Genomic DNA, 17,077 nt, shown 5'->3' with positions numbered 1-17,077 from the left:
ATTAGTTCATGAAAAGCATGTATTAATTTTGGTTAATGGTAAATCATAAATATTTTAAATTTCATATAGTGCATTAACTAATGTTTTCAAACAATTTTTAATTAAAATAAAAAATGCATTAGTTGATGTTGAAATCATTAACATTAACCAAGATTAATAAGAGCTGTAAATTGTTGTTCATTGTTAGTTAACTAATGTTAACTTATGTTGTTAACTTATAAAACCTTATTATAAGGTTTCACTAAAATATTTATTTAGTGAAAATTATTTATATCACTTTAAAAAAAATAAATAAATGTGTATCCCACAGTTGTGGAATTATCAAATCAAGTTAAGAGCAGTGAAGATCATACTTGAGATGAAGTATGAAAGTGATGTTTGAATAAACAAAGAAAAAGAGGTGAATATCACTTGGGAGCAGAAATGTTTCTATTTGACGCCATTTCCAATCAAGCTGTAATTTAGCCAAATTATGCAAAATGTGTAAAAAATATTAATTAATTGTGTGTATTTAGGATACATAAAATCTTAGCTATGAAATAAAATGGATCAAGATAAAAGAGTACAATATTTTCTTACAAAAACCACAGAATTCCTGTTAAACACAACATAGAATTTGAGATGTGATGGAAATGACAATGTGGTAGGAATTTTCATGACTTTCAGAAAAAAAACCTAAAACGTCTAAATCACCTTTGGTGCATGTATTGTTGGACACTGTTAGTAGACAAATAATAATAATAATAATAAATGTTTAATTAGGGCTGTCGATTTAACGTGTTAATTCAGTGTGATTAATTTGACAAAAAATAACGCGATAAAAAAATTTATGCAATTAATGGCACCATAATAAGGAAGATTCCTGATAAATGCAAGCTTGTAGTGCCACCTGTTTACTCCAGAGGGCAGTAAGTGAAATTTCAGCTGTATGAGCAACGCACAGTTTATACAGTGAAGAAAACACTTCAGTAGGCAGGACAATGCTTGAACAACAATGTGTTACAATCTTGCGTTCAAAACACTTGAAGGAGCGCAAATTCGAACTAAGGGATCTCAAGATGTGTTTAAAGATTGAGTATTAAACTATATTTAACTTGGAACAGTGAACTAAACATTTCATGTTTATGATGCGACGCACCCGAGACGCAACACAAACATGTCTGACGCAGGTGTAAATTGACGGGCTCTTAAACAAGCCTTCATAATAAATCTCCAACTGATTGACAAATTCACTTGTGAAATGGATTGCTGTGAACTGTGTGCCAGTGATTGACTTATGATCAATAATATGGTAGTAAACAATACATTGAATTCTAAAGCCTCTTTTTGTATTGTCTTATCAATGATTAACTCTTCTGCTACAAGAATGTAATGCATTTTAATTATCTGAATATTTTGTATTATATATATATATATATATATATATATATATATGTATATATATATATATATATATATATATATATAATGTGTAAATATTTAAAGATAACTGTATAATTATATATTGATATAAATATGTATAATCTTTATATATTGAGTTATTGTTATATGAGGGGCTTTCTCAGCAAATATTTGTATATGTGATTAATCGCGATTAATTAATCGGGACACCATGTAATTAATTCGATTAAAAATTGTAATCGATTGACAGCCCTAGTTTTAATGAGACATTTTCCATATACATTTCCAGAAGTCCACCCACAATATTTCTAAAAGATAATTTGTGTTATTTATTTTCTACTCACTCAATATCTCTTAGATATCTGTGAACCTTATAATCTTTGACCTTTACAGCAAAGTATACTGTAGCATCCAAAGGTTACCCTGGATGCTTTTCAGCATGCAAGTATAAAAGTTTAAGGTTTTATTGTTTTATTGTATTGTTGTTGTATCAAGCATGCTTGATCATTTGCACTGTCTGATTACATTTAGATACAGAGTTTTTTGCATTTTGCATGTCTTGTAAATCTTGCAAATTTAGTTGTGTATGACAAACATTAACCTACAACATTAGCCTCCCCGATCAGCCACCGGAGATCCGACTCACCCGAATTCTAATCACCTCCGCACCCACATACCGGGCTTAATTAATCCACAGCTGATTCCCATTTCATCTCCCTCTATTTAAGCTACACGCAGTGACACACTCACTGCGAAGTCTTGTTTGTTCCGGCTACACTACTGAGCGTTCTAGTTTCCATTCCTCATTGATTATCTGTTTACCGACCTTGTTTTCCCTCCTGACTACGATTGACTGCTGCCTGCCTACCTGAACTCTCGCCTGCCTCTTCGTATTGCCATCTGCTGCCTGCCCCGACATTGTGCCTGCCACACTACGCTCTTAGCCTGCATACTATTGCCCTGCTTCCCCATTGCTTGACCATTGCCCGTTCACATTTGTGTGTTCAATAAAGAAACTGCTTATGGTTCCCAACTTACCTGAGTCTTTGTTACATATATAGACCAATAAAAATGTAGCCGATGAACAAGATCGAGGGCACACTATGTTTTAAACTCTTTTCTCTTATGATGTTTGTCTAAAGATAAGGACACAAATCCGTAACCACAAATCGAATAGATCCTGTGAAATGGCTCAACAAGTGCAGTTCCCTTTCGATTACGGTTCACTTGACATTGCGATAAACACTATGAGGAATTCCTTCTCCAACGTCTAGTTAAAGCCCTTTTACAATAACATACATTTTGTGATTGGCAATGGTGATTAAGCCCCACCCCTTTAAGCATGCAGTTGGCCATTTCTTCAGAATTTTCTTGAAAAGCCCTCTGTGCTTCCCGTCAAGATTCACTCTTTCAGCGGAAAGAGTGTATCACAGCTCCCTTACTGTGTTCTGGCAAAGATCCTCTCTGCCTTGCCGTCGAAGACTCTTCTCTGGTGAATGGGTTCTTCGCCTCAGACACTCATCACCACTTACAATGTAGGGATGCAGCAAGACACTGACACGCTTCTCTGCAGCATTTCCCCACAGCATCAGTGGTCCATGGAGGAATATGCCGCCCCTTCCCCCAATGAGGTCTAGGAACAAGCACACGCCACTGACAAAGAGCTACTGACATCCGCACCGGTCTGTCTCCCCACATGTTCACGACATGTGTCAATGCGGCACTCGCCCTGCTAAAGCTGAACGGTGTGCGCATTCTGAATTACCTCGATGATTGGCTATTAATAGCTCAATCAGAGGTTCTACTGTGCGAGTACAGAGATCTACTACTTTGCCATTTGAACGGCCTTGTCTTTTTAGCCTTGAAGGCGGAGAATGGCCACTGTCCCCTTTGGTGCTCCATGTCCAAAGCCCTACTGGAGGTGGATGCCTTGGCCCACAAATAGCCCGAGAAATGCAAGTTTGCATTGTACGCCTTCTTCTTTCTGTCATCTGCAAAGTAAGAGAGGACAAGGACACAGGTCTGTTGGTGGTGCCAAAATCAGTCCTGGTTTCTGGAGATGATGGAGATATGGGAAATATTGCTGAGAAGGTATTTATCCCATAGCTGAGATCCTTACATTCCTTCAAGAGTGGCTGGATGCAGGTCTTAGTCCATCAATGCTAAAGGTCTACATAGTGACTATCTCAGCATATCATGCCCCAGAGGCTGGCTCCTCTATAGACAAACACTGTCTAATCATAAAGTTCCTTAGGTTGAGCAAGGTGCTTAAACCCCCCTAGACCTGGTACAGTCCCAACTTGGGATTTGAACCCGGTGCTGAAGATGCACACTTGCCCCCCATTTGAACCATTCAAATCTGTGGAGTAACGTGTCCTTTCTCTAAAGACTGAACTACTGTTGGCTCTGGCCTCAGTAAAATGGTTGGGTGACATGCAAGCGCTGTCGGCCGACTGCTCATGTCTGAAGTTTGGGATGGATTTTTCAAAAGCAACCATCAACCAGAAACCCAGAAAGGGCTATGTGTCTAAGATTCTATCAATGCCCTTTAGAGCGCAGGTGGACCACCAACAAGACTTCTTTCCCCCTCCATTTAATTCTGATGTGGAACAGTCAATGCATTTGCTATGCCCTGTGTGGGCATTACACGTATGTGGAGTGCACCTGCCAATTTAGGCTGTCGGATCAGCACTTTGTTTGTTATGAGGGACGCACAAAAGGCATGTCCATCTCCAAAAAAAGGCTCTCTTACTGGATTGTTGATGCGATAGCCCTCGCTTATGAATCACAGTGCGGAAGTTGCCATATTGGTGTGAAAGCACATTCAACTAGGCATGGCCTCTTCATGGGAATGGACAAATGTTTTGCAGCTGGTTGGTCTTCTCAAAACACGTTTGCGAGGTTTTACAACCTAGTTATGTGATATCATTTTAATACAGCTGCCTGTGTGTAGGCTGTTGAAATTACCCCTCCCAGATGTCACAAGCACTTCCATTAAGAATAAAACCTCTTTCCCAACCTCTGGTTATGAAGGGGTTAAAACAATACTGTGTATTTATAGTTCATATATATTCTCAGGCTGAGATTAACTGACATGTAATAAGTCACCATCCTGTGGACCAGTGAAATCCTATACATATTCTTTTTTTTTGTCTTTTATCCCCTTTTCTCCCAATTTGGAATGCCCAATTCCCAATTACTTAGTAGGTCCTCGTGGTGGCGCAGTTACTCACCTAAATCTGGATGGTGGATGACAAGTCTCAGTTGCCTCCGGTTCTGAATCCATGTATCTTATCACGTGGCTCGCTGTGCATGACTCCGCGGAGACTCACAGCACAGGAGGTTTATGCTACACTCCTCTATCCTCGCACAACTTACCACATGCCCAAATGAGAGCAAGAACACCTAGTCGTGACCACGAGGAGATTGCCCCATGTGACTCTACCCTCCATAGCAACTGGGTCATTTTGCTTGCTTAGGAGACCTGGCTGGAGTCACTCAGCATGCCCTGAATTTGAACTCACGACTCTAGGGGTGATATTCAGCATCAATACTTGCTGAGCTACCCAGACCCCCCTACATATATGTATGACGTAGTGTAGGGTGGCGTGATGGGACTCTATTCCCCATAGCATTTATCGCAATGTGGAGTGAACCATAATCGAAAGGGAATGTCTCTGGTTACACATGTAACCTCGGTTCCATGAGATAAAGGGAAAGTAAAGCTGGCCGCACTACTACAGAGTTTCGAGGTATGAGTGATGTGTTCATGTTGTTCATTCAGAAAATTCGTAAGAAATTGGGATTAATTAAACACCTAAATGTGCGGGGCTTAATTACCATTGCCAATCACAAATTTGCCGTTATTGTAGGGCAACTAGTCGGCTTCAACTATTGTAAGGGCTTCAACTAGTCAGAGAAGTAATTCCCCATAGAGTTAATCAGAATATCTTGTTTCCTTCATCTCCGAGGTTACATGTGTATGTTTTCTTTCTGTGTTGACACATTTCCAATTTGTATACTTCTGTGGGGGCAAGAGGAGTCATAAGTATCACTGGCCTTTTTCCCAGAAGTGAAACAGACTTTGGACAACATTGGACTATCAGACATAGTTAAAAGACATGGACTAAAAAAAGAAATCCAGTTCATCAGGATTTATTTTATTCTCACAAATTAAAAAAGTATAAACGTAGTCATTGAAATGTAAAGAATTAGATTAAACAAGTACATATGCAAAACATAGCTGGGATAATACACAAAGTCTAAAATCACAGATACCTTTTAAAGGGATAGTTCACCCATAAATGAAAATTCTCAATTTACTCACCCTTATGCCTTCCCAGATGTGTGACTTTCTTCTGCTGAACACAAAAGATTAAGAAGAATATCAGCTCTGTAGGTCTATACAATGAAAGTGAATGTATACCAAAATGTTGAAGCTCCAAAAAGCGCATAAAAGCAGCATAAGAAATCCATAAGTCTCCATTGGTCCAATCTATATCTTTAGAAGCCATTTGATAAATGTGGGTGAGAAACAGTGCAACATTTAAGCCCTTTTTAATGATAAATTCTCCTCCTGCCCAGTAGGTGGCTATATGCATGAAGAATGTGAATTGCCAAAAACAAAAGAATGTGAAAGTGGAGATTGATAGTAAAAAAGGACTTCAATATTGATCTGTTTCTAACCCACACTTATCAGATCGCTTCAGAAGATGTGGATTTAACCACTTGAGTCATTTGGATTACTTTTATGCTGCCTCAATCTGCTTTTGGAGCTTCAAAATACAGGCACCCATTCACTTGCATTCACTGATATTCTTCTAAAAATCTTTGTATACAGCAGAAAAAAGAAAGTTATACACATCTGGGATGACATGAAGGTGAATAAATTAAAGAATAATTTTTTTTGGTTAAAATCCTCCTTTAATACATTTGTCTAACACAAAGTCCTAAACTCTTCCTTCAGTCTTAGAGCAGCTATCAATGGGATATAAAAGAGGGAGGAATATTCTTTTGCATTGCCATAATAGTAAAAATCACTGCAGCCCCTCCTGACAGGCCTAGCCAATAGAGCAAATTGAATGTTGATTCTGGAATGGGCCGGGTCTTCATTGGTTTAGCTACACGCTCCCATTGGGTAAGGATAGCCTGACGAGCACCCTTCCACTGCCCTGGTCCACTTAACCGAAATTGGTAGGGTGTGCATGGACCAAACAAAACCCTTAAACCAACAGCAGGTTCGCTCAGGAGTAGCCAAGGAATGTTGGGATGGACACCCACTTCCTTTGCTATGATGTCTAGATAAGGAATAAATTCCACTTGAAGGTCAGCCTGGTTGGGACAGTGGTGTCTGTAAAGAGACCACAGACGAATGGTCAAATCAGCAAGGCAAATGTAAAGTTATTTAAGCAGATAAATGAAAATATAATTTATGTTAAAAATAATTACTTCTTCAAATTTGCTCTGCTCGCTTGCTCAATGATTTTGTACATTTTTGCTGCTGGAGGAAGATGGTTTAGCCCTTCAAGGACAGAAAGAGATTTAAAACAAATGTTTTTGAAACAGTATCCTTTAGATGCATGACTCTTTATAGAATACTTTCAGCTGTTATTACTGAAAACCCCATTGAGCTTCTATATACAGACACTGCACTGCCAAAAGAACATAGACAACACCTTCTAATTAGTGACTTTGGCTTTTTTATTTTTATTTTTTACCTGCGATGACCCTGGTGGCCCAGCGTGCCTGCAGTTCTACAGCAGGCATGATTGGCCCTTTGGTCTGGAACAGGCCCATGATGGCCAGTGTTGGGCGCTCTAAAGATGGGGGAAAGACTCTTTTATAGAGGGGAAGTTTCCCATCAGGACCAGAGTATAGGGTGTCAGGAAGAAACGGGAATGTATAATTATAACCAGTACAGAAGATCACAGCATCAATCTTCTCGGTAGTCCCATCATCGAATACAACCATTGAGCCTTGGAACTTTTGCACATTTGGTTTCATCACCAGTCCTCCTACAAGAATACGACCAGGGAGGTCATCGTTGATAACAGGACGCTCGTCAAACAATCTGTAAATCCAGAAAAAAAGAGGGGTACATTTTTAAATAAATTGGTGTGTAGCATTAAATTAATCGCTGTATGTAAATGATGCTGCAATCCTTGTTAGTAGTGAGAATTTGAATAGGTTTAGGATATCGTGATTTGATGTCAAAAGTTTTTTCCGTTACCTGAGTTTAGACTTGAGTCCATACAGGTTATGGTCATATTTCTGATTAAGGCCTCTTTCCCCGATCCAGTTGAGCAGACCTCGAGGCAGGAGGCGAGATATCAGGTCCCATATTCGTCTGATCATGATCATATCCAGAGGGAGTCCTCTACTGGACATGCGACCCATGACCCATGCACCTTTACGGGTACTCAGGAATGTCTATAAGTGAGAGAAAAAGAACCGGTTGACATGAAAAAATATGCAGAGAAACAAGGCAATAACCACCACATATCCAGGGGTGTCCAGATATAATAGTTTAAAAAGGAATATTCTGAGTTCAATACAAGTTAAGCTCAATCGACAGCATTTGTAGCATCATGTTGATTACCACAAATTTCAACTTGTCCCAAAAATCAAAGTTACAGAGAGGCGCTTACAATGGAAGTGAATGGGGCCAAATTTTGGAAGGTTTAAAGGCAGAAATGCGAAGCTTATTATTTTATACAAGCACTTACATTAATTCTTCCATTAATACTAATGTGTTATTTGAGCAGTAAAGTTGTTTTGTACGTAATTATTATAGTGATTTTAGGGTTTGTTGACATTGCATCATCATGGAAACAAAGTAGTAAAACTGGATATAACTTTACACAGAAAATGTTGTCATGTGTTGTGGTTATACTTTTGAAACAGGGAGTATTTAAACTTTTTTTTTATTAAAATTTGCCCCGTTTACTTCCATTGAAGTGCCTCACCGAAACCCAGGGATAAATCAAAATTATTTTGTGGTAATCAACATTATGCCACAAATACGGTCGATTGAGCACGGAATATTCCTTTAAGAATCAGCCATTGAAAAATCCAAACTGGTTGACCACTGATTGAATAATTAAAAACAAAAGTCTTCAGTAACATTTACAATGAGGTTGTATTTGTTAACATTAGTTGGGTAAAATTTTAACAATGAATACTTTTCAGCACTTTTTAATCCTGGATAACCACAATATCAACATATACTGTATTTGTTTAAGGAATATTCCGGGTTCAATACAAGTTAAGCTCAATTAACAGCATCTGTGGCATAATGTTGATTACCAAAAAATGTTGACTGGTCCCTTTTCACATATATAAAAACTTTGGGTTACATTAAGTAGCTTACAATGGAGTGAATGGGGATAATCTGTAAACATGAAAATACTCACTGTTTCAAAAGTATGGCCTCGAGACAAACAATATGCATGTTAACATGATTTTAGTGTGATCAAAATCAATTACTAACCTTTTCTGTGTAATATAATACAATTTTACAACTTCGTTGCCATGACGACGTGATGCTGTTCACCCCAAACCACAGTAAAAATGACAATTTAAACAACTTCTCAAAATCAAATTTTTAACAGAAGTGCTTTTTTTTAATAATAAAAAACAAAATTTCTGCCTTTAAAAAGGGATATTTAACTCCAGAAATTATATATTGTATATAATGTAAAACATATACTGTATTTGTTACACATTATACACACACTCTCATCATTTACTCACCTTCATGTCATCCCAGATATGTATGACTTTCTTTCTTCTGCAGAACACAAACAAAGATTCTAGAAGAAGCTCTGTAGATCCTCAATGTAAGACAAGTGAATGGTGACCAAAACATTAAAGCACCAAAAAGCACATAAAGGCAGCATAAAATTAATCCATACACCTCCAGTGGTAAAACCCATGTCTTCAGAATCGATAAGAGGGGTGTGAGTGAGAAACAGATCAATATTTAAGTCCTTTTTTTACTGTCTATCTCCACTTTCACTTTCACATTCTTTGTTGGTGATTTGCATTCTTCATGCATAGCGCCACCTACAGAGCAGGGAGGAGAATTTATGGAAAAAACATACTTAATTTTTATCCGTTTCTCACCCACACATCATATCGCTTAAGAAGATATAGATTTAACCACTGGCGTCTTACGGACTACATCGATGATGCCTTTGTGCTTTTTGGAGCTTTAAAATTTGTTACCATTCACTTGCATCGAGAACCTACAGAGCAGAGATATTCTTCGAAAAATATTTGTGTTCAGCAGAAGGAAGAAAGTCATACATATCTGGGACAGCATGAAGCGATTAAATGAGAATTTAAATATTTGGGTGAACTAGCCCTTTAAACCCTCCAAAAATTGGCCCTATTCACTTTCATTGTAATTGTCTCATTGTAACCTTGATTTTTTTGTTTTTTAAGAAAAGGAGGGATGAGTAGAAATTGTGGTAATCAACATTATTCCACAAATGCTGCTGATTCAGCTCAACTTGTATTGGACCTGGAATATTCCTTTAAAGCATTAGAAACTAACAATTGAATATAACATTAAGATTAATAATAATAAATACGAAATTATACAAATATTGTTCATTGTTAGTTCATGACACCTAAAGCATTTACTACATTTAACTAGTAGAACTTTATTGTAAAGTGTTACCAAAACTTTATGTTGATATCACCCGAGCAAGAGCAAACAAGACTGCATAGAAGTGACACTGTATCCAGTCATTGTTCTGGAATGAGGCATGTTTGATATTAGGCTTAAAACGGCTTGCCTTCTCACACACTCTGCTGAGCTCCACTGCAATGTCCCCTCCAGAATTCCCAATCCCAATTATCACAACTCTCTTCCCACGGTAAGGATCAGAGTCCTTATATTCCCAACTGTGGACAAACGTCCCTGGGAATGCATCAATACCTGTAGCAGACAAATTTACAATAAAATTAAGCAACATAATACGGTCCATCTATATACGGTGACCCTAAAAACAATTTGGACACTTAAGACACACAAAGACACACACATACAAATTTTGCATGGCACAGCATTTGATAAAAATCAAACTAAGTGCTATTTATTACACACAAAAAAATAAAAAATCACAAGAGTTCACTTATTACACATATTTTCTGCTGACATCATTTAATGATGCAGTGATATGCGACAGATTATAGTGATATATCAGGTGTGCACCTTGGAAGGCTGAGAGGGGGGTGATGGGTTGTGTGAAGATTCCTGCACACACGAGCACACCATCAAACACATGCGTCTCCTCTCGTCCATCTCTGTGTGCGGTCACCACCTCCCACTGGCCAGAGTCAGAGAAATCAGGCCTCTGCCTCACACTGCGTACTGTGGTCTGAAACAGATACAAACACGGAGCTTAAATGTTGCATGTCATTATAAAAAGATGATTCTTATAATAAAAAACCATGGTAGTACACTTGAGGATAATTGACTTTATACATCCAATAAAATCACCTTGGAACCAGTAGGATAAAATTTAAACACAACAAGAGAGAAAGTCTAGCATTTCTTTGCGGATAACACTTCAAATTCATACATTAAGTATGACTTAATTCAAGAGTCCAAATAGGTGATAACCTGGAAGTGAATGTATTTGAACAGGTTAAAGTGCTCGGTGTAGAGTTTTAAGTACTGCAGGACCAGGGAGTTGTGCATGTAGTTTGGATAATGATCTGGCACAGGAAAATCACTGTAGCACATCATCTCTTTTGAAGTATTCACTGTGAGAGAACGATAAATGCTGGAACGTTCTATCTCTGGTGTTTCCTGGGAAGGTAGTGAAGAACACTGTTAAATCACTCATAGGAGTACTGCTAAAAACCACAACCAGCCTGTTAATATTGTACACAAGATTTTTCCGTGGAACACAAGGGGAGATGTTTTGCAGAAGGTCCTGGCTGCGCTTTTCCATAGAATTACAGTAAATGGGTACTGAGTTTGTTAAGGTAAAAAAAAAAAAATTACAAATTAGGGCTGGCATATAAAAACAAATAGTATATCAAATTACAATATATGATGATTAATCAAACTAAATTCCATGCACTCAAACATAATTAAGATTTACGCATTTAATGCCAAAATCCTATCAAATTGAATCGAGTAATCCTTAATAAAAAAAGAAATAAAAATACATTTTATGAAATTAAAAAAATGTAAATCTTGTATCTTGTAAATAAAAATCCTTGGGCAAGACACTGAACCCCAAGTTGCTCCCAATGGTAGGCTAGCGCCTTGCATGGCAGCTCTGCCGCCATTGGTGTGTGAATGTGAGTGTGGATGGGTGATTGGGACACAGTGTAAAGCGCTTTGGTAACCTCTAAGGTTAATAAAAAAAGCGCTATATAAGTGCAGACCATTTACCATTTGTAATCTTATGTAAATCTTAAAAATAAGCCAAAATATTTTTTAGCTCAATTATATATATATATATATATATATATATATATATATATATATATATATATATATATATATATATATATATTGACATTTGCTTCAAAAATAGAATGAAGGAGCCAATTAATGGGATAGGTCATCCCAGAATAAAAATTCTCTCATCCTCACCCTTATGCCATCCCAGATGTGTGTGACTTCTGCTGAACAGAAACATTTTTAAAAGAATGTTGCAGCTCTGTAGTTCCTTTCAATGCAAGTGAATGGTGGTCATCCATTTCAAGCTAAAAACAACCCCACACATAAACCTCAAACAAACATCCCCAGATAAAAAGGCAGAAGAAAAAGTAACTTATATGACTCCAGTGGTTTAATATAGGTCTTCTGAAGCGATGCAATAACTTTGGGTGAGAAACAGATCAATATTGAAGTTATTTTTATTACTATAAATCTTATAGATTTACAGATTTATAGTAAAAAAGAACTTAAATATTGATCTGTCCTCTGGCCAATGGAGTCTTATGGATTACTTTCATTCTGCTTTTATATGATGTTTGGAGCTTGAAAGGTCTGGTCACCATTAACTTGCATTGTATGAACGGATTACTTGCATTGTGTTCAGCAGAAGACAGACATACACATCTGGGATGGAGTGAGGGTGAGTAAATGAGAATTTTGTAGTTTCTGATGAACTATCCCTTTTAGAGCTATGATGGAGTGGAATATGTTCAGTGAAAATGTTTAATTTTGGTCTTTAATCTACAGAAAACTATCGAATGTCTTGAGAAGACTTAGAATATACCACAATTCATATGGACCACTTCATGATAGTTTTGTGGTGCTTTGTCATGTTTTGAGCTCAGCAACCCCAGTGCACATTCACTTTCATTCTATAGAAAAGAGCAGCATGAACATTCTGCTAAATATCCACTTTTTTGGTTTCCGTGGAATTATAGAAACATAGTTTTGGAAGGATATGAGGGTGAGACAGAATTTTTATTTTGGGTGAACAATAGCTTTTATGTCAGTTGTGCATGTATTCACTTCATTGCCGTTAAGCAAAGTCTTGACCTTAAAATACCAAAGTCCTCCAATGTCATCACTGCTCTCAAAACACATCGGCTCCAGCCCTTCATCCAAGCAGCATTTGATGGAAACCAGTCCAGCGCTCCCAGCTCCAATCACAGCAACATGCTTAGCCATGCTGCACGTCAGTCTAGACAAGGACTGGTCATATACAGAAATGAAAAGATCATGTGAATGTTGTTCAGTTTTTAATAGTTAGAGCACAGTGTACAGTCCTCTTGTAGCAGCTCTAATCCTCTCCCAGTGCCTCTAGTCAGTGCACCCAGCTAATCTATAAAACTGAGCCATTTAAATGTTAGACTAAGAGAATACAAATTAACCTCCTCGTGGTCGCTATAATGTGGTCCATTTTTTGGTGGGACACGTGGTGAGTTGAGCGTGGATGGTGTGAAGCCTCCATGTGCTGCTATGTCTCGTTTGGAAGGATGCATCCTCCGGAGGCATCTCATTTATTTATTATTTTTTTATCTATTGTCAATGTCTTTTATGTATATGCACTTAAATTTGAACAATTGTTAACCAAAAAAAAACAAGACAGCCTCGATGACGTATGTGGCCGACAAATGAGACCTCCGGAGGACGCATCCTTCCAAAGAGTCCTACGGAGGTCGCATTTGTCGGCCATATATGTCATCGAGGCTGTCTTGTTTCGACCTTCTTTCATGGGAATTTGGAGGATGCATGAGGTGTATCCTTCATGGGCACTCACAACCCACAATTCTTTGGATTGGAATGTTAATTCCCAAGTTGAAGTACCTCAGTAGATGGGTGCAGAGTATATAATATGCATAATTATATTAATATATAATTAAAATAAAGTATTAGACAAAAAGTACACCTGTAAAATATATTTTATTTTCTCTACATCATTATAACTCTCCTAAAATTTACCTCACACATTCCCTTCTAAAGGGACTTTATTCACTTGTCACTCAAAGTGCTCGTGCTTGTTAAAAGAGTGGCATGCTGTCATAGCAACCATGTTACGTTTGTCCCACGAAGGCCATCTCGTTTAAACAAAGCTTGTTAAAACAGTCTAAAACATAACTTTTCCACTGTACATCTGGCCATTGCAGTCTCTAGGCACGATCATGATTTCATACACTTCCTGTAGTGCTTGACGCGTCCGCAGAGCGCTAGATGGCGCTAGGAAGTGTAACGGAGCTTGAAATCTTGATTGCCCAGGAGACTGTTGATGTCAAGATTTACGATGAAAAAGGAGTTACATTTTGGCCTGTTCTCACCCAAAATAGTTTAGAATGCTTCAGAAGACATGTATTTAACCACTGGAGTCACATGGATTACTTTTATGCTGCATTTATATCCTTTTTGGAGCTTCAAAGTTTCTGTCACCATTCACTTGCATTGTATGGACCTACAGAGCTGAGATAATCTTCTAAAAATCTTTTTTGTGTTCAGCAGAGGAAAGAAAGTCATACACATCTTGCATGATGGCACGAGTGTGAGTAAATAATTAAAGGATTTTCATTTTAGGGCGAACTATCCCTTTAAATTATTAAGGTGAAAGGGTTTTAGCTGGTGGGCTGATGCAAGGGGTGATGTACTGTATATTGTAGGTTTGCCCCAGAGTCATTTGACTTGAAGGTGCACTCAGTAATTTTTTTTTGAAGTATATCGAAGTGGCTTACACTGACACCTAATGGCCTGGATGCTGCATCTTTCAAACACAGCAGTTTTCGGTTCCCAATGCCATTGTAGAAATTAGCTATGCACAGTTAACCAGGATTAATTTAATCCATAAATGGAAGTGTCTGAAAAATTAGACTATTTTGTTTCGTAATTAGTCCACAGTATGTTTGAATGGGGAGCTTTTATATATCTTATAAGATTAACCTGTTAATCAATTTAGGCAAAATTCAGTGTCTGAGAGGAAAATCAGATGTTTGGCGATTAATTCGATAATTTTATTTTTTAAATATATGTATTTTTTCAATATTCATTTGTTCAATTTCAATTTTTGTCAAATGCCATTTGCATTTGTGTGAGATAATAATTGTGGAAAGGTAGATATTGACAAAATTCATTAGAAGCCCTGGTTTTTTGTCATTATTTCATGTAACTTAACTTAAAGTAACTTAACCATGACCTCACCTGGCAATGCTTTATCTTTCACCATAGACAGTTTTGTTTAAAGCCACTTCATACCTATAAATGGAATATTAATATAGTGTCCTGCAAATGAAACGTTCTGTTAAATCTACTCTCAAATATGAATTTGAAAACCATAAGACAGTCTTCATAAAGTGTAGTATAGTTTGCATTGCAAGTCTTAAATTTGACCAACAGGGGTCACTGCAGCATTAGTTCTCCACCAAAACCACCGAGCGACACCATTTCCAAGTTAAACCTCATCTACATTCAGATCCTCTATTATGAAGCGAAATTACCAGATGTGTCATGAATTGACTTAAGATGATCCATTAGCCTCAAAAGCTCCATTACTCATGATAGTTTTATACCACTAGTTGTAACTAAGCAATACAAAATGGCAATACAAAAGTTAACCTAAAAGCTGTTATCATACAATCTGATCTCTATGCTAGGTAAAACAATAGACGTCGGTGCACTTCTATCTTCAGTCACACAGCATTTAAGTTGCTCTGTTCCCATGAACACATTTTGAAACATAATATGGGACCTGTCAAAACATGATTTATACACCAAAACACAGGGTAGTAAACATATGTTTTGGTACAAAAGTTCATACATTAATAAAAGAAATACTTTTCCCCTATGAGGTACATTTTTAAGATCCTGTTCTCACTACATTCCAAAACCACATTAAGGGTTTGGTTGGTTGTTCGAAAACGGTTTTAAGTTTCTTTGTCTAGCTACATATTTGCCTCAACTCAAAGCCATTCCTAAAACTGCCTCAGAAAGGCATTTCAAACGATCTATTTCATTGAAGTCTTGTCTTTCAAGTCAGATTACTGTAACAAATATTACAATTAATTAAAAAGGTGGCTCTTGAAAACAGGTTTTAAAGGCTATTTAGTCATTTATTTCCCAGATTACTTCTGTTACACAAGTTTAAAGGGATATTTCCCCCAAAAATGAAAATCCTCTCATCATTTACTCACAATTATGCCATCTCCGATGTGTATGACTTAATTTCTTTTACTGAACACAAACAAAGATTTTTAGAAGAACATCTCAGCTCTCCATACAATGCAAGTGAATGGTGACCTGAACTTTGAAGCTTCAAACAAATCACATAAAGGCAGCATAAATGCAATCCATAAAACTTCAGTGGTTAAATCTGTCTTCTTAAGGTGCAGCCACATTTACCTTTGCACAGCGAAATTCCTTGGGCTAAGAAGGTGTGTGCAACCGCCAAATAATTGCCCAGTAGCCTCTTTTTAATGCTGAACTTTATACTCTGAGAGAGTGATGTTAAAAAGTAACATGTAAAATCACTAAAGTAGCACTACAATTATTTCCTTGTCTATTGTGTATATTCAGTGTAGCTCCGAACGAAGCAACGCCCACACAGAGGTTACCGCCAAACCAAGCAACTCTATATTAGTCAACATGGCGAATTCAGCTCTCAAAGTCCACCAAACTTGAACTCCACTGAAAATCTGTGAGGGGAAATTCTTTGCCACAGGCAGTCCACCACATGAGATTACGATCACGTGGATTACCGTTGAGATGACTGTATTTTGATGACAGAATTTTTATAATCCAAAAGGAAAACTGTGACTGTGCCTTTAAGCAATCTAATTGATTTTGGGTGAGAAGAGACCAAATTATAACTCCTTTTCACTATAAATCCTGACATCAGCAGTCTCCATATCGATCCTGATATCAAGCTCGATTACACTTCCTATAGCGCCATCTTTATGCTGTCTTTATGAGCTTTTTTGAACTTCAAAATTTTGGTCACCATTCACTTGCATTGTATGGACCTACAGAGCTGAAATATTCTTAAAATATTCGATAGTGTTCTGCAGATGAGAGAAAGTCATACACATATAGGATGGCATGAGGGTGAGTAAATGATGAAAGAAATTACATTTTTGTGTGAACTAGCCTTTTAAAAATCACTTTCTCTTAGGTATTAGATAGAAGAAGAAAAAAAAAACAGTTTAAAAGACACAAAGTCATGACATTTTTATATTT

The 17,077-nt window shown here is 37.3% G+C and overlaps 1 protein-coding gene across 3 annotated transcripts; it reads right to left on the bottom strand.

The window, feature by feature from the left end:
* Positions 1–5,555: 5,555 nt before the first annotated feature.
* On the bottom strand, positions 5,556–16,650 carry si:dkey-239i20.4. 3 transcript variants are annotated; one of them, XM_052095462.1, is made up of 10 exons: positions 16,244–16,650; positions 12,920–13,075; positions 11,033–11,221; positions 10,622–10,787; positions 10,203–10,345; positions 7,631–7,830; positions 7,314–7,471; positions 7,119–7,217; positions 6,850–6,922; positions 5,556–6,751 (listed from the first exon to the last, which is right to left on the bottom strand). In XM_052095462.1, the coding sequence occupies exons 2-10, from the start codon at positions 13,049–13,051 to the stop codon at positions 6,382–6,384; spliced, it is 1,530 nt and encodes a 509-aa protein (XP_051951422.1). In that variant the 5' UTR covers positions 13,052–13,075; positions 16,244–16,650; the 3' UTR covers positions 5,556–6,381. The 3 variants fall into 3 exon arrangements, 2 of the variants coding, with proteins under 2 accessions (XP_051951422.1, XP_051951421.1); XM_052095461.1 differs by having other exon boundaries at positions 7,119–7,471; XR_007967894.1 differs by lacking the exon at positions 5,556–6,751 and having other exon boundaries at positions 6,907–6,922; positions 7,320–7,471.
* Between the last annotated feature and the right edge of the window lie 427 nt (positions 16,651–17,077).

This window comes from Xyrauchen texanus, chromosome 28 (assembly GCF_025860055.1).
Source record: "Xyrauchen texanus isolate HMW12.3.18 chromosome 28, RBS_HiC_50CHRs, whole genome shotgun sequence".
Lineage (NCBI taxonomy): Eukaryota > Metazoa > Chordata > Actinopteri > Cypriniformes > Catostomidae > Xyrauchen > Xyrauchen texanus.
Note: the sequence above shows the minus strand (reverse complement) of the source record. Positions and strands in the feature narration are given on the sequence as shown.